This window comes from Pongo pygmaeus, chromosome 7 (assembly GCF_028885625.2).
Source record: "Pongo pygmaeus isolate AG05252 chromosome 7, NHGRI_mPonPyg2-v2.0_pri, whole genome shotgun sequence".
Taxonomy (NCBI): domain Eukaryota; kingdom Metazoa; phylum Chordata; class Mammalia; order Primates; family Hominidae; genus Pongo; species Pongo pygmaeus.
In genome coordinates, this window is record NC_072380.2 from 63815722 (window position 1) to 63834690 (window position 18969).

General features: G+C 39.3%; 1 protein-coding gene across 3 annotated transcripts in view; it reads right to left on the reverse strand.

Moving 5' to 3' along the window:
- Window positions 1-1417: 1417 nt before the first annotated feature.
- Window positions 1418-18969, reverse strand: part of ST18 (ST18 C2H2C-type zinc finger transcription factor) — a 304120-nt gene continuing 286568 nt past the window's right edge. For all 3 annotated transcript variants that reach the window (XM_063668773.1, XM_063668772.1, XM_054499078.2), the window contains 4 exons: window positions 16729-16817; window positions 8999-9102; window positions 6942-7085; window positions 1418-3909 (listed from right to left, as the gene is read on the reverse strand). In XM_063668773.1, coding sequence (XP_063524843.1) covers window positions 3769-3909; window positions 6942-7085; window positions 8999-9102; window positions 16729-16817 — 478 coding nt within the window. In that variant the 3' untranslated portion in view covers window positions 1418-3768. The remainder of the gene's footprint in view (window positions 3910-6941; window positions 7086-8998; window positions 9103-16728; window positions 16818-18969) is intronic.

An 18969-nucleotide genomic window follows, 5' to 3' on the forward strand; every position in this document is an offset into this window, starting at 1 on the left:
CTAAATCAGAAGCAGTATTCTTCCCGGAAATCCAGGTTTGTTAGATAACCCTCACATGGTTTCCACAGGAGCCTGTGTGTACCCAAACTGAAATACCTATTACTTATTTCATTGTCTCCCACGAGGCTGAACTCCTATGGGAGTAAGGAAGTGGGCCCGGCATAATCGTGTTCCAAGTAAACATCTTTTTGATGAATGGATGATTCTTACTCACCATTTCCGGTAAGACCGGTGCTCTTCTTATGACGTGTTGTTGACAGAGTTGTAGACACTACTTGTTGGTATAAAATCCCAATCAGAGGCCGGGCGTGGTGGCTCACGCCTGTAATCCCAGCACTTTGGGAGGCTGAGGTGGGTGGATCACCTGAGGTCAGGAGTTCGAGACCAGCCTGACCAAGATGGTGAAACCCCATCTCTACTAAATACAAAAAATTAGCCGGGTGTGGTGGCGCATGCCTGTAATCCCAGTTACTTGGGAGCCTGAGGCAGGAGAGAATTGCTTGAACCCGGGAGGCGGAGTTTGCAGTGAGCCGAGATTGCGCCATCACACTCCATCCCGGGCAACAAAAGCGAAACTCTATCTAAAAAAAAAAAAAAAAAAAAAGTCCCAATAAGGGCAAGATGCACACGCTTGACTAAGGGTAAGCTAAGAGCCTGACTGAGCAGATTTGCATTTTGTGATCCATTTTATGCACATCTTCAACACGTGAGTGTGGTGACTAAATAAAAGCTATATTGTGCATTAATGGTTATGTTTTGGCTCCTGGTAAATGAAGGTTTCCCAAGTACAACTCTGGCTTTCCTCTTTGGACCCAGACTTCCCTTCGGTCAATTTGGCTTCATTACATGGGTTAAATAGATTTTTTTTTTAAACCAGATCAAATGTAAGTGGAAACTTATTCTAGAGATGTATGAATCTGGGCAGAAACTGAAAAATTAAATTAGGCTGACTATTTGACATTAGATAGAAAGAACACATAAGCAGAAGAGGTGCTACCAATAATTTATTATTTTTTTCTTTGATTCAAGTTTCTTTAATTTTAGCTTATATGAATCTAGAGATATACTCCGTATCCAAGTAATTTTGGAATCAGGAGGGTGGGCCCTCTATCTTGCCACTTATTAGATCTGAGTGAATTTGCTGCTACTGCTAGCAAAGGTGTCCCTTATGTCAAAGCATTCCCTGTTCTGGAGGTGAATGCCACATCAAAGGCAGTGACAGCTTGTCAACTGGCCAAAAGTCCTTCCACTTTAAGGCAAGCAAACCGGCTGTCAGAACAGAAATGTCTCTGAATGACTGGCAGGCTCAAGTGCACTCTGGGGACCTCACCAGGGCTCGTTCTGGACAGTGGATTCCATGGGAAGGGGATACTAGTCTCCAGATAACAGCCTGAGAAAGATCACATCAAAACTCGTTATCAATTTTTATTTCCTACCATACACCAAATGTACAGCACTGAACACAATTTTGTTGCTTTGATGTAAGAAATATTAAGTGTTTGGAGAAACAGTATACAAACAAACTACCTCAAATTAAAAAAATGCATATATCATTGCCTTTTTGTTGTTTACAAAAGACCCAATTTACAGTATTGATCATTAACATAGTTGAAAAGAAAACAAATTCAGTGCACATTACAAAACACATCAAGTACAAAGTAGGCAAATAAATACAAACATACTTCACAAAACATCCTGCTCAAACTAGGCAAACACAAATAAATTAACTTGAAGTCATAGTAAATTATAGTAATAAATATGTAGGTTGGTAAGAGATTTCTTTTAAATTAAATAAAATATATAACAAACTTGTTAAAATATTTAGCAAATTAAACGTTTGTCTTTGTAATAAGTGAGCTCATTTGTATGCATCTATGAAGTACTGTATAGCAAAATGTTTGCAAGTACATAACTGTAATAGAAAATTTTGTTTGGTGTCCCATTTATAATAGACAGCACATATAGTAGCTCATTTTTTAAAATTGATTTTTAAATAAACACCGTTTCTACCTAAGAACAGACAGTTCATCTTCACTAAACTAAGATTCAAGAGTTCAAATGAACTCCAAACCAAAGATAAGCCCCACTTAATGCATAACAATGACCAAAGTTTAATGGGAGTGGAATTATTATTGAGTATTGTTTTTCATTTGTGCAGGTAACAGTAATAACAGTGGAATATATCAAGCCTGTGAATGCCATCACTTTCCATCTAAATATCCATGAGGTTAATAAAAAATAAACACTTTTGTTTATAGCACAGAAAATTAAGCCCACACTAAGTTCATGTGTACATTTACACAGAGGCACGTCTGCACATGAAATGTGTGTGCACACCAAAAAGGCAGTTTAGCTGGTTGTCTATACCTTTTCCTTAAAAAAAATAAATATAAAAAAACTTTCGAAACAATGCTTAACTACTTTACAATCCCTGAAATAGACATTGCCTTTACTATAGAAACTATGAAACTCTGATCCATTCAGAAATTCAAGATTGTGGGCTCAATTTGAAGTGTGGATGAGTCTGTGTGTGTGTGTGTGTGTGTCTGTGTGTGAGTATGCCTGTGTGTGTCAGTGTGTGTGTATATTTTGTAGCATTTGAAGTTTTATGGCAAGATTTCTATCAAATTGAATGTTGTCTTGTTTCCTATGGAGGGTGAGACCCAAGTTGCCAGTGTTTGAAGTAATCATTCAGATTGGAGTAGCATTTTTTCATGTGTTACTATATTTTCCATTCCTTTCCAGTCAAACCAGTAAGATAAATGCTATTTCAGGGGATATGGTATCTACAAAATTTTTCATTTGGATGTGTTTGCATTTGCTAAGTACAAATCTACACCAGTATTGTCACTTGTATATTGTACCAACATGTGGCAGGAAAGCCTGGCTGGTCACACCAAGTCTTATTTTTCATCTTGGGATATGAGTTGCCAAAGATCTGATAGGACTTGAAAAACAAACAGACAAATCTGCATCACTAAAAAAGCTTATGTTTCTTTAAAACATTTCAAATAAATAATTCATATTAACGAAAACCGTCCAGCCAAGTCGAATACTTTGCTGATTGCTATATTTAATTATTGCTAACAAATTCTGAGCAGGCTGTTTTCCAGCATCCTGTGCTTTTGTGAGTGCGGATTCCCCACTAGTGGGCGCCATTTGTCTTCTTATTCCTTCCGTGCAGCTCATCTTACCACAAACTCGTTTATAAATACAAAAACCAGTGAAAGGTGGGGGAAGAAGTGTGCAATAAAAATCAAACTCAACTATAGTGCAGTCCTTAGACAAGGATTTCCTTCACCCTTTCCTGTTTCCTCATTAAAACCCAGCAAGAAAAATGACTTGAGAATAGCATTTCTATTTAAATCCTATTGGAAAATAAATTAATAAACACACTTGTAAAAATATGGCAGACTTCAAAATGCAGTTAAAAGATAAAAAACTCTTTGATTAGTAATAAATAAATTATAAAAATGTCACATTTATTTTACATATACTTTACAAAAAAAGAGTACAATGAAGAAATAAAAGAAAAACATATGAAAATAAATAAGATCTAATAATTGACTGCATTGCTTTTAATCCAAGAAGTCTATCATAGTTTTTCTTTCCTTTTTATATCAGCTGGGGAAAATAAAATTAGTGCAATGTTGCAAATTGTAAATGCAGTACGGCAACCTCCACGCCTTAGCAGTACACGAACCTCTAACAGATCCATCTGGAGTATACTGCTGTTGGTAATTTCTGTTGCCCGGCAGCACTGTGATCCTACACATGGATACCCTTCACTGCCTGTTTGATACTTTCCAGTAGAGCTTTGCATTCCGGGGAATAGTCCCGTTCCAGATTGCTGTACATGTCTGTGAGTGTATTTACATATGCTTCAAAATTCTGCTCACTGATAGGTCCCTAAATGGAGACAAAATACATTGACCCAATCACAGTGGTTCAGGCTGAGGGAAAAGAAGGACCCAGTGACATCGAAGATCAGTGATCCGGGAGTCGGGAGGGAAGGCAAGGGTGCATATGGCTGCTGGAGTTGCAGGGGATGGAGAGAGACGGAGTGTGTGTGGGATTCATCTGTTCACTCTTAATTCCGGAGACGAATATGACTGGCTTGTACAGTATTTGGGGTTGATTTGGAGCACATAAAGTATATGTCTGGCTATGGACTCGTACTCCACAAAACTTTTCTGCTTCTCTTGGGTGGCAGCCTCAGCCTTGACTGCACATGCCTTGCACAACATATGCCTCCTGTTTGTGGAAGGTGAATATTTTTGAGGCTGGGAAGGAAGGGTTGCTTGTACTAAGTGGTGCCTTTAACAGCACTGGCAGAAACTTAAGGAATTTAAGATTTGAGCAAGTTGCTCAGTAACAGTTGTGATGGAAAATTTTCCTTCTCCATCCTCAGATCCTTTCAGCCTGTTTCTCTCCTGTGGCATCATTGTAACATACTTTTAAAAATTTCTCAGTCTCTGTAAGCAGAATATCAGTTTCACAAAGTTTAAATTTATTCATCCCCTGTTTTTTTTTTTTTTTTTTGGAGACAGAGTCTCGCTCTATTGTCCCAGCTGGAGTGTAGTGATGTGATCTCAGCTCACTGCAACCTCTGCCTCCCGGGTTCAAGTGATTCTCCTGCCTCAGCCCCCCAAGTAGCTGGGATTACAGGAGTGCACCACCACTATCAGCTAATTTTTGTATTTTTATTAGAGATGGGATTTCACCATGTTGGCCAGGCTGGTCTCAAACACTTGACCTCAGGTGACCCACCTGCCTCGGCCTCCCAAAGTGCTGGGATTACAGGCGTGAGCCACCACGCTTGGCCTCCCTGGTCTTTTTGTATGTTTTGGTCGCTCCTTTACCCAGTGTGGTGCTTCAAGGAGAGCACGTGCTGGATACGTGTGAATTTCACACAAATGTGAAACGAAATGAATGTCACAAGGGGAATGCTACTCAGTCATTTCTGTTGCCACCATTTTCCCTCCTTTTTAAAAACACATGACACGAGACTTACTTCGCAAGGTGCTTGGAAGAAAGGACATTTAAATGTCAAAGTATTGTTATTGTTGCTATTTAAGGAAATAAGCTTTCTAAATTTGAAGCTATTTGGTTGTGCTCTGCTCGGCAAAGCGCTGATCTAAATTATTAGTATTGTCCAATTGTGATTCTTTGTCCCCTTCTCTTTCCTGCCTTTGTTGTGCCTTGTGTTTCTTGGAGAGTCAGGGGATTGGATGGGAACCCAGGTAGCACAGTGGATAAAGGCCACTCTGCAGGGCCGGGCCCACTTGCCTTGTGTTAGCTTTGGAAACTTGATCAAATTAAGTAAGCTCTCTGAGCCCTGATTTTCTCAACTATGGAATGGGAATACTAATGCTCGCTCTTTGGTGCTTTTGTAACATTTTGTGTGATCAGCACTAAAAATCACCACTAGAGTGCCCTGTGTGGTGAGTATACAAGGCACAGGTTAACTTGTGTCGTACCTATTTTTTATGGCAGTGGTGAAGAAGAAAATACTAAGGAATGCATATTCAAAGTATGATTTATGCAACTTTAATAAATAACATTGCAATGATTTTTAATAATTACCTTAATCCTTACCACAGTGGTATCATTTATTTTGCTTTGTGTTCATTATTACCTTATTGATTTTTTGGCTGGTGGGAGTCAAGAAACATATTTGGAATTGGTTAAGATAAGAACTCCATGCTAGGAACTTGGGTAAAATGGAGGGGCTTAATGTTTTAACCAAAACCAATTATATTTCGCTTCTATAAATAATTTCATATATAAAATAGGCGTCTTTGGAAAAATTACACTAAAAATTTAGGTTCTGAGGAAATTAAAAGCATTTATCAATGTAGTCTCTCCTCCAAAGATTTGTGTGTATTTAAGAATATGTAAAAGAAGTTAATTTTCTATGAATTCCAAATACAGTCATGCAATGCATAACAACATCTCAGTCAATGATAGACTGAATATATGATGATAGTCCCATAAGATAACAATAGCATATTTTTATGGTTTAGATATGTTTTTCCATGTTTAGATACACAAATACTAATAATTGCCTAAAGTATTCAGTACACTAACATGCTGCGCAGGTGAGTAACCTCAGAGCATTAGGCTGTACCATATAGCCTGGGTGCAAAGTAAGTAAAGTAGGGTCTGTCATCTTTGTTTGCGAAAGTTCACTGTATGATGTTCACACAATGTCAAAATTGCCTAAAGACACATTTTTTAGAACGTGTGCCCATTACTAAGTGATAGAGGACTATAGTTGTATACCTAAAAGACACACTTAGATTTTGAAAATGAGGATTCCTTGTTCGTTTTTTTTTTGCTTTTTATTTTATATGAGGAGAACTGAAGTAGGTTCTTCATACTTCCATATGAAGAAAGCACCTAGTCCATTGGGAATTGAACATTTTTGGTTACAGTTCCTGATTTGGGTGGATGATGCAAATAATGGTCTCAGATTTTGTAAGACATGGAATCTTCTACTTGGAAATACATTTTCACTGAGGGAGTTTTGCCCTTCAACTTTCATTTATTTATTTATTTATTATTATTATACTTTAGGTTTTAGGGTACATGTGCACAACGTGCAGGTCAGTTACATATGTTCACATGTGCCATGCTGGTGCGCTGCATGCCCTTCAACTTTCACATGACATTATGAACCGAGCTTTAAAAAATCCTTTGTTTTTAAATGACTTTGGCCTCTAAAAAATTCTTGGCCTTAATATAATTTAAATAAATGCATCTACCATGTTCCCAGAGAGGGAGATTACTCCAAGCCGGACTGTGATGAAGTGTGGTCACTCTGTGACTGCTCACAGGTCTCCTCAAAGCTCAGTCGTGGCAACCCTGTGGGTAAATGCATGATGACACTGCAAACGCTTGTAATGGAACAGCAAGCAAGGTTTTGGCCTTGAACTTACCATCTGTGGAAGCTGGATGTCGGCAAGGCTTGAAATGAGAGCTTGGCTTAGACCTGCCAGCTCTTTCAGCAGACTTTCATTGTTCTGTTCTATGAGTTTGTTCTCCTCCTCTATCGTCTTTAAATTGCTCTCCATAGAGGTGATCTACAACAGAAATAACTTGGGAATGTGAGTAGTGGAGTTTGGAAGGAGCGCAAAAGGTTTCTCCCTGAAGGAAAATGCACCAAGTGCATCTGAATACTAAGAGATACATGCGTGCAACTTCTCGACATGAAGCTGCAGCCCCATTGGATTGTTCGAAGTGCTGGAATCACATCCCCAAATTTTCATCTTCAGCCCAGACTTCCTCATGAATTGTAGAACTTCTCCACATGGCTGTATGATGGATATCTCAAACTCAACATGCTTAAAGCAAACTTTGCTATTTTCCCCAAACCTGCTCCATCCGCTGTCTCCCTTTTCCAGCTAGCAGCAACTCAACTGTAGTACAGATCCCCCATGGCTCTTTCTTTCATACCTCACTTCCACTGGCACCTCCTTCAAAATAATCCAGGATGGGACCACTGTCCCCTCCACACTGCTGCCCCCTGGGCCCAGCCACCAGTGTGACTGTGCTGCCTTCTCATGGGTGGCCCTGTGTTTGCCATTACCCCATCTAATCTCTTCTTGGCCTTTCCTCAACACAGCCACCAAGATGAGCCTCTTAAAATGCAAGTCAGCATGTCAATCAGATGGGATTGTGTTACTCGTTGGCTCAAAACTGTGCTACAGTTCTGCACACATTCAGAATAAAAACCAAGGTCTTTAAAATGGCCTAAGATGCCCCGTGTGAGCTGCCCTGTTGTCTCTGAGACTGTTCTCCTGTGACCTGCCCCAACCAGCTCACTCACCTGCGGCCACACTTCTCTTTGCTATTTCTCAAATCCCCAGACCTTCTCATGATGAGCACTTTTGCACTTGCACAGTTTCTTCTGTCTAAAACACTCTTTCTCCATACCTGTTTGGCTAACTCCCTCATTCCTCAAGTCTTTGCGATGGCTTTCTTCTCCCTGGGGGCTGGTGGTCCCATTTAGTATTGAAATACAGCCACTCGCCCAGCCCCCTGCCATTCTAGCATACAACACCATTGATCATTTATGACTTCTTTGTTTATTGTCTGCTTCCTCCTTCTAGACTATAGGTGTCAGGAGGGCAGAGGGCTTTGTGTTCTTTGCTAATGGTTTTCTAGACGAATTCCCATGATTTCTAGACAAAAGTATCAATCTGTGGACCAGACGGCCATTAATTGATGATGGCAACAATGGTCACTCTGGGTAAGGAAACCAAAATTTCAGATGGATTAAAACTCTTTGTCTTAAGCTGTTGTGTGAGGACTTCCAAGAGATCCAGTAACCATGGTGGTATAAAAATCCTGCATTTCAGAAGAGGAGAGGAGAGAAGGGGAGAAAGACAGTCCTATACTCTGTCTCATTCTTTTGCTGCTAACTTGTTGCAAGAGAGTTATGATTCGTGTTTTAAAAATCTTGGACTGAACTGTTGATTTCCAGGAGATGAGGCAGACATCACAAAAAAGAATGCAGAATTGAGAAATTGCTTGGGCTTTTAGGTAAAGAATTTGCTCAAGAAAATGTTCAGTAAGATCTGTTTCTAATAAATACTTATACATTCAGTGGTGTTCCAAAAACATTAAATGAAAAAGTTGCTATATTTTACTTGAATTTTGAATAAAACCAAGGATTCTTACCTTTCCATCACATTTTTTTTTCTAATGCACCAGAGACTCTTTGGTTATAGGACGATCTGCCTTGTTTGCTTATGAAATCTTTGATGCCACCAGGGCAAAAACATGAGAAAGCTTGCCCACAGCTACTGAATAAATGGTAACCTGGGATGATCCACCTATTCAGAATTTTACAATAATTATGGAATCTAGAAACACTCAGCATATTGACTCTATGATACCATATATTTTCACACAAGCTTTAAAATTCAATGTTTTGTTTCCACCAAAGATTATGATTACATTAAGGATCATGAATTACTTTTTTTTTTTTTACCTGGGTCTGAAGTTTCATCATATCTGCTTCAATTTTAAGGTTGGATTCATTCAGTTCCTTTATTTCTTCATCCAAATGCCTAATTTCTTCATCACTCTCTATTCCTGTAAAGAGTAAGACTACCTTAGTTCGAACTGAAAACTGTTAACAAATGAGTCAATATATGTTTAATTTGTGATTTGCTACTTGAAAATGAGACTTTCATTTAAAGTGTTTTTACCAAAACAATGCATATCTAGGATTCTGAAAAGTGGATAAGAGAAGTTACAGATTTAATTTATTGGTAAGAAAGAAAAGAGGGAGTAGAAAAGTGCCACCGTTGCATGTAGCTCAGTTATGTCCCAGGGGTGCTGCCAGACGCATTTGTAAATATGTCTTCAATTACATCTCACCGCACCCTACAGTGGGACTCACTCCATTATATCCTCCTCACATATGAAGACACCAAGCCCAGAGAGGTTAAATGAGGCCTCAGGAATCACTGACAGAAGTTAAATAACCTGCCCAAGTTCAAATTAAGAGGCAGAGCTGGGATTAAACCTCAAAGCCCTTGCATTCTCTTATTCAAAATGCTGCAAGGACAGTTTTATGCTGAGTAATTAAATATCTGTTTAGTTGAGTTAGACCTTAGGACCCATGATGGGAGGCAGAACTGTGGAGCTGCTGGCAGGTGAATTAGAGTCCAGAAACACATTGGCAGAGTCTTCCACATGGACATGGATGAGGAAAATGTAATTTAGGGGGAAGGACATCAGTTTGGGAGTTTGACTCCTGTTCTGCAACTTGGGCAACTTAACTTATCTTCTTTGTGCTTCAGTATCCTCTTCTGTAAAGTAGTCATGATATCTACACTGTGGGAATGAATGCAATAAAATGTAGAGTGCTAAACATGCCACAGGCTCTCAATGAATGGGGGTTATTTCCCATGATTACTTTGTAGAAGGAGTATGACTACATTTGAAAAGTTTCAAGAACCTGGGGAAGGTAGTTAATATTAAAGGTGTGGGAAGCAGGATTGGAGGTAATTTACCTCCTAGAAGAATGAGTCTGAACCAGAGTGACAATGAAGAAGGACATGTGAACTTCCACGTAGAGACTTCATAGGAGCAATTTCATGAGAGGAGGATAAAGGGTACTTGGCCTGACAATTGGTTTGAAAGAGATCTGGTTCTTATACTTTCCTAGGGTGACTACTTCGGGAAACAATCCATTACCTCCTGAAGGTGGATGTTCACATTCTCTATGACCCTACAGTTTCTTCCTTAGGTACACACCCAAAACAAATGGTTGTACACAGGAAGCATGCATAAGGTGTACACGGCAGTGTTGCTCACCAAAAGCACAACTTGAAACCACATGCCCACCAAAAACAACACGGGTGACTCTTAGTAATTTAGTGCGAAGAGAAAAAAAGTAAGCCGAAAGTTACATCACATACAGCATGATAAAACAGATGGCTATTCTGTGGGTACTTACTGCTTTATTAAAAGTAACTACTGAATAAAGTGAGCCATGCATGGACCAATGAAGAGAGTGTGTCATAAGATTGATATAACTCTGGGCTCTAAGATTTAATGAAAAAAGGAAAACAAACCAACATATAAGACTTAGGTACCTTAGTAGTTAGACCAGTTTGAATATAAGTCAACAGTATGACATGGCTGCTAAGAAAACAACCAACAGTTACCCAGGACCATACTCATGGAACTATAGAATCTGGGACTCAGGATTCATTCTGCACTGGCCAGCTGTGTCTGGAGAATTGCACTGCATCTTGGAGCCCCATATTTTACTGGTTGGTGTGCTGGTCCAGGGATCTCCTCTCAGACAATTGATGGGTAAGAACTGGGGAAGAAAGGACTGAAATATCTGGATTCTCAATGAAACAGGTATTTGGAGTGCTATCAGCACTTGAAATTTTTCTGATTTGAGCAATTGAAAACTTCTATTGTTACAAATTTCTTTGACATATTGTTTTTCTTTTCTGTCTTTTTACAGTAAAATTCCACCTCAAAGAATGCTATTTTCTTACATAATATCTGGTGAGGCAGACAAAAACCAAGGAGATGCTTGTAAAACATGAAGTGTTCCGAAAGAAGCACAAAGGGTTCTGGGAGGCCCTTCACTGGAGAAGATGCACTCCTTTCAAGACTTTCAAGATCAGAAGGAGGCAGGCCTGTGAAAAAGCAGCCAGCAGCTGAGCATCCAAGAAGAGGGAGGAAGCCCAGAGCCCAGGCTGGGAAGGGAATGAATGCCCCGTGGACAGCAAGAAAGTGAATGATGGGAGCAGGCCATGGGGACATCCTGGGAGCTTAGGTTTATTCCAAGTGCAACAGGAGCCAGGGAAGGGTTTTAGGTAGGGGAGCTGGGGTGATTGAGCTTAATTTTCACAAACGTAATTTGGAGCTTTGAGTAGAGGACAGATTGGAGAAGAGACAGAGCAGAAGCGGGGAGACCCATGAGGAGATGATTGCTGGAGTCCTGGCTGGGTGTAGGGAAGTGAGGTCAAGAGAAGGAGACAGACTCAGGATCTAATCTGTAGGCAGAATTTGCAGGACTTGTGAGGGCTGGAGGTAGGGGGTGAGAAAAGAGAGGAATCGACCGAGAAGAGAGGAATCAACCCTGACTACTTGTTTCTGCCATAGCAGGTGGGTAACTGCAGAGCTGTCTCCGTGATGAGGCAGACTGGGAGGCTGAAACTCGTAGTAGGATAAGTAAAAGTTCAATTTTGGCTAAGTTATGAGTGCTTGTGAGAAGACTGTTTAAGTGACAGCCTGGGTTCTTGGTTCTGGGATTTCGTTAGGATTATGTTTCGCTGAGGGCCAATATTCCTGAAGACACCCCAGCCTCTTAATCAAGATGGGGCTGTTTGGAAGATGCCTAATAACAAAAGATGGCTGGAGCTTGTGAGGGAAGATCATAAGATGAGATCTCAAAAAAGAAACATTGTCATGGGATCTAATAGATAACAGGCTCCCTATACATGCTCATAGAATTAATCAATGAAGGAACTAATGTTTTTATTATAATTTCTTGGATCTGGGGAGCTATTTTAGCCACAGGATCAAATTCAACTAATTTCTTTGTAATGTTTCCTGTTAACATATCACTTTATCTGTTTCCACGGAGTTACTCATCTGCCAAACTTCTTTCCATGCACACAGTCTTTAAGAACCTTTGGATTTCACTCTGCACTTCGAAATATTAACTCATATGATCCTCATTTAAAAACCATGAGGTAGAAACATTTATTACCTCAAAGTATGGATGGGAAACCAAGGTACAAAGTAAGTGGTACAGTGGGGATTCAAATATAAGCTCTCTGGTTCCAGAATATGTTCTTTTAACCATGAAAATACTATGTTTATTCATAGATGTTTCATCTGCTTTGGAAGTATCAGTAAAAGGTGTGCCCTGATGTTTACAGACATACTTCTAGTAGAGTGTTGGACTAGCTAGGTATTGCTGATTATCAAGGAAACCATATAAACTATCCACTAAATTATTAATATTATTATTATTTTTTGAGTCGGAGTCTCACTCTGTCGCCAGGCTGCAGTGCAGTAGCGCAATCTCTGCTCACTGCAACCTCTGCCTCCCAGGTTCAAGCGATTCTCCTGCCTCAGCCTCCTGAGTAGCTGAGACTACGGGCATACGCCACCATGCCCAGCTAATTTTTTTATTTTTAGTAAAGACAGAGTTTCACCATGTTGACAAGGATGGTCTCAATCTCTTGACCTGGTGATCTGCCTGCCTTGCCTCCCAAAGTGCTGGCATTATAAGCGTGAGCCACTGCGCCTAGCCTCCGCTGAATATTTTACTTAACTCTTCAGCAACTTTGATTCTCTATATAATCCATTTATGTAAAAGCAATAGATTATGCTTTCTTTTCATTTAATAATTCTAATGTTTATTTGGTACTAATCTGTGCCTAATTTGCGTATTTGGTGATTACATCATATATTATATTTCCTTTGTATTCTGTATAATTATGCAAGCTATGTATATACCTGTATAGAGCAAGTATTCTCAACTTATAAGGCTTTAAGTATTATAGTTATGTTTTTTCATATTATATAAATGAAGCAATTCTATTATATTTCAAACAAATTCTATTATATTTCTTGAGTGAACTTCTATTTTTTATTTATTTATTTATTTATTTATTAGATGGAGTCTCACTCTGTCATCCAGGCTGGAGTGCAGTAGCACGATCTTGGCTCGCTGCAACCTGTGCCCTCCGAGTTCAAGCGATTCTCCTGCCTCAGCCTCCTGAGTAGCTGGGATTACAGGCGCCTGCCGCCACACCCGGCTAATGTTGTTTTTTGTATTTTTAGTAGAGACGGGGTTTCACCATGTTGGCCAGGCTGGTCTTGAACTCCTGACCTCGTGATCCACCCTTCTCGGCCTCCCAAAGTTCTGGGATTAAGGCGTGAGCCACCGTGCCTGGCCGAACTTTTATTTTTAAATTGAGTTTACATACCAAAATTGTACTTTTTTTTATTTAGGGGAAAATGAGTTAATGTAAATTTGGCTATTCAGTTACTAAAGGAGTGAGGAGAGTTAATATCCAGAAATAAATTATATATAACAATATTTAGGACACATTATTTTGTCACATGAGAAGAGCTAGAAGGAGCTCCTAAATGCAAGACCATATACATAGATCAATTATCATAACTTCTGCTTGTTTCTACAAAGCACAGAAGGACTGGCATTCTTTTTTATACAGATGGCCTAATTTTATTATCAAGGACTAGTAAAAGTCTTTAAAAATTAATGTGGCAATTTAATTATGGCAAGGATGGAGAACTAAGGATCAATTATTCTAAAATTAATGTACACATTTTTTGATATAGACCTTCCATGTTTGAAATGGTTTGTACATAATATTCCCCTAAAATATTATCTAATTCAGCTAATTACATGAATGATTTGTACCTAGTTTAAATTAACATAGTATGCTAAAGGTAAAGCCATATGCACTTTGTATTTCATTGCAATTTGATTTGACGTTTTTAATGTCTGAAGGTGTGTTGGTTTACACCTACTTTAAAGATCATCCAGAGAACAATTATTGTGGCCACACTTTAAGGTAAGGGATCATGAAACACAGCATTGTTAGAACAGACCCCCAAATCACTTTAGGTCCTTCTTGACCTTCAGTGAACCACTGACCTGAATTCAGGTGGGCTTTTTCTCATGCAAAGTCATTGTAGGTTCTTAAGCTTTACAGAGCATCAGCCTCTACTTTCTTGGATTGTAAAACGTGTACTTTTCCAGTTAGTTACCTGTCCACATAGAATGACTGCACCCTGACACTTGTCAATGGGTTCAGCCCAGCTTGCTGCTGCTCTATATTCTTTGAAAACTCAGCTGAAGATGCTAGACATATAGGGACCCTTTGAAGTGTATGTGCTCAGCCCTGCTGCTCCTGGGTCTCTGCAAGTCTACTGTGGGTTCAGACAGACCACCTGCTGCTGGCCCCCTGCAAAGCTCTATCATAATTTGATGTAATGCTGTCAGATGACTGTTTTCTTTTTATCTTTCTTAGGAGTGGCCTTGTAATTTATATTCTGTTTACAGTATGGATGGTAGTGGTGTTCTCATAATGAGAACTCATAAGAAATATTTTCTTCATGCACTGGGTTCCAGAAGGAGTTTTGCTCTGAGTTTACTTACTACCATGTGATTCACATGGCGATTATAGCTTTCTTTTGTGTTGGCTTCTAAAAGGCAAGGTCAAATTTGCAATCCTTATTTATCCAGCAAGAAATGACTCTTCGCACACGTCTTAGTGTCCTCAGGCTTGCTCTGTCTTGCATTCTTATCTTCGACTTTCCTTTGTCTCATTTTTGAATTAATTTTTTTTTTGAGACAGAGTCTCACTCTGTTGCCCAGGCTGGAGTGCCGTGGCACTTTCTTGGCTCACTGCAACCTCTGCCTCCAGGGTTCAAGCAATTCCCTGCCTCAGCCTCCTGAGTAGCTGGGACTACAGGTGCATGCCACCACATCGGCTAATTTTTTTGTATTTTTAGTAGAGATGGGGTTTCACCATGTTGGCCAGTATGGTCTTGATCTCCTGATCTCGTCATCTGCCCGCCTCGGCCTCCCAAAGTGCTGGGATTACAGGCATGAGCCACTGTTTCTGGCTGAATTAAATTTTTAACCAGCATTTAAAAAAAATTTCATGTAGCTTTGCAGTCCTTATCCTTTAAATACTATTTGAAATAAGGAAATAAATAAATACACATTAAATTGTCCCAATTTCACTGCATATGTACTGAGAGGTATTTAGGGAATGGGGAGTATTTCCAAGGAGCAGTCAGAACATCTAGTGAAAAGCTCTTTTCCTGAGCATGTGAATGTTGGTAAGACTGGAGGAGTCAGGCCTGTCCCCAGCAGTCAGGGCTTTATTCCTCCTCTGCACGTACACTCCCCTCCTTCGGTGCTTAGCAGTGAGGACCCACGGAGGGAGAGCATCCCCCCCAAAGGATCGCTTTAAATAAAGCAGGTGAAGGCCTTGGAAGGAAACAGTAGGAAGCTCGAGTGCTTTCCCTCCCTTTGATACTGCATATCTTCTTTTTAAAATCACACACAAATTAAAAAGATTGAGCAATGCTTTCAGGGAAAGTAGCAACAGTGAAAGTCCCCAGCTCAATTCTAGTCATGTGCCAAAGATGCCATCAAATAAAGTCTCCAGAGCAAAATAATTGCTCTGTCATTGTTTCTCAAATGCTTTGGAATAATCTTTGATGGAAAACAACACAGGCCCCAGATAATGCTCATTAGAAATCTCAAGAAAATGCATTCAAGAATCAAAGGAAAATTGGAGGATCCAAACAGAGAACTCAGAAACTGTATCTCTGAACTTGGAGAGGGGATTGACACTAAGGAAATATCTAGGGAAATATAGACGTAGGTAAAGATCTGGATGCTAAATCCAAACCTTCCAGAATCTCTATAAAAATATGTTGATCACAGAATAACACAATTGAAGGATTCAAATACAGATGCCAGAAACTGCTTCCTGAAATTTTATAGCAGATTTATACCAGAAAAACGCGCACATACACACACACACACGTACACACACACGAGAGAGAGAAAACACACACATGTCAGAGAGACTGAAGGACACAACTTCCACTAGTGTATCTGTGTTGTTGTTGTTTTGTTTAGAGGTAGGATCTCTTGCAGTTGCCCAGGCTGGAGTGCAGTGGCACTATCATATCTCACTACATCAGCCTCGATCCTGGGCTCCTGGTCTCTACAATCCTCCTATCTCAGCTTCTAGAGTAACTGGGACTACAGGTGTGCCCCACCACACTGGGCTAATTTTTTTTTTTTGTAGAGATGGGGTCTGGCTGTGTTGCCCAGGCTGGTCACAAACTCCTGACCTCAAGCAATCCTCTATCCTTGGCCTCCCAAAGTGCTGGGATTACAGGTGTGAGCCAGCATGCCCTACCAACCACAAGTGTATCTTAATCCATCATACCCCACTGCCTGAATTTCTCTGTTGGGGATCACTCCTTATTTAAAAATAAGGAAGACACCAAAAATTGGTTTTTAAACAAAGTTATAATTTTAGTTCAAATCTGAGGAAACCTTTCTTCTTGTACATTAAAATTATGCTTCCCACCTAGAGAATACTTTGACACACGAAACTCTTTGGGGAGCCAGGGTCTACATCCTGGAGGAGGTGGTGACAGCCAGCCCTGTGCTCTTACCCCCAGTTGCTTTGAGCTTGATGGTCATGAGTTCTTCAGAAACCTTGCCCTTTTTGATAGCTTGTGCGTTGAGAGGACATCCAGATAAGCTGTGAAAATAGAAATTGTACTAATGTATGAAATGTATATGATTTCTTATAAAAATTAACATGTTTTATTCACAACCTATTTGTGTTTTTGCTGCCGATTAATTACATTATAACCCACAGTCTGTAGAGAGTAATGAATACATACCCATTAAAGCAAAGGCCGAAGGCCCTCAGATAATGTAAAATGTTTTGCTTTCTTTCCTTAAATCAAGGTACAAATAGTTGCTGCTGATACACAATTATTATTTAATTTATTTTGTTAAATTGCTATTCATCTCCATTCAAGTAAGTTCTTTTGTTTAGTAGTGGTTACTTTATTTTCTGTAAGTGTGAAATTGTACATATATATTATGAATAAGAATTGTTCCCAATTAGTCAAAATTCCATGAGTAATAAAGCAGAATCTAGTTCTTCCTGCCTTTATATAAAATGTCCCTTGACCTTTATAGAATGACTCAATACGAGCCAAAATAAAGCCCTACCCCATGCCCCCATGGCAAATTCAGTTTGGTTATGAGAATGTTTTTAATTTTTTTCTTTAACTTTTACAACATTTTTCATTAAAAAAAATCTCTACCCTGGAAGGAGAATAAGAGGAGCTGCCACAAGTGTATTCAGATGCAATCACTGCAGAGGCAGTCTATTACATTGCAGTGGTGTTTATAACCCTTTCCATTTAGTAGCGGCACTCTTCAGCAGGGTTTCTTTCCCTTAATGTCATCTGTTTTATTTAAATTGCACCAGCATGATAAATGACAACATTGAAGAAAACTTGATTTTCAACGTTTATGATCAGATAATTTTGTTGTTCTATCCAGTCATTAATTCTTTGGCAATCTTGCTATGTTTTCGTAGAAACAATTTTTAGATCAAAATAGTGATGATCATAATCAGTCATTTAAAGTCTTTTTTTCTGCAGAAAGTTAGTTACAACTCATCTATAAAGAAATCATTTCACCCTGAAGCTTGGGACATTTGGCAGAGTGAAAGAAAATATTTCTGAAGCAAAGCCCTTAATAAATGTGTGCTTAATTACTTTATTTTTTCAAGAATACTAATTATTCTACACTAAGAGTCTATGAAATATAGAAAATAATAGACATATACTATTACATATATAGAAAAGGTTATGCAGTTTGCCTAATTTGATAAGCTATACATTTTTCTACACAGAAAAAGAAAATAATGAAAAGCACAAGCTCAACTTGGAAACTGTGTCTTCTATTTTCAGAAGCTTCTCACTGTCAACTGTGGCCTATAAAAGTTTCATTATCTGTTTTATGAGGGGTTTGCATGTCTGTCTTGTTTTATGTCACATATTGTATTCTGAGAAAATAATCATGAATATTTATTTGGTAAACTGGATATTTAAAGGTGCAGGTCAGTAAGTCCATCTGTAACATAATGGATATTAATACCTCATTAGAACTTCTCTGATCCTCACCCTTAAAGGATCTACTCTGTTCAGACAACATGCCAGAAAACTTTCAGGGTGACACAGTGTTGTGGAAAAGTTAATGAAGCGTCCATCCATAATTACATGACTTAGAAGCAAAGAATATAGTTATGAAAGAGAGGCTTTGCTTCCAAAATGCCACTTGATTTTGTATCTTCCAATGTAGAGATTTCATATCTTCCAGGATGTAAAATGAATCTTCAATTAAAAAAAAAAAAGGGCAGGAAAAACATTTTAAAAGTCCTTTTTCCTTTTGAAGGCAGATTTTAAGAGGCTGAGTTATTTCCTCCATATTGGAAAGGCAGAAAAAAACGTGCCTTATATGGTTTTGACCAAAATTACCATTCTATTATGACATATTAAGGGATTTTTTTTTTTGAGGCGGGGTCTCACTAAGCCACCCAGGCTGAAGTGTACTGGCACAATTTGGCTCACTGCAACCTCCACCTCCTGGGCTCAAGAAATTCTCCTGCCTCAGCCTCCCAAGTAGCTGGGATTATAGGTGCACACCACCACACCTGGCTAATTTTTGTATTTTTAGTAGAGACGGGGTTTCACCATATTGGCCAGGCTGGACTCGAACTCCTGGCAGCAAGTGATCTGCCCACCTTGGCCTCCCAAAGTGCTGGGATTACAGGCGTGATCCACAGTGCCCAGCTGCAATTTTAAATTATATCTTCATCTGCCTTCTTAAAG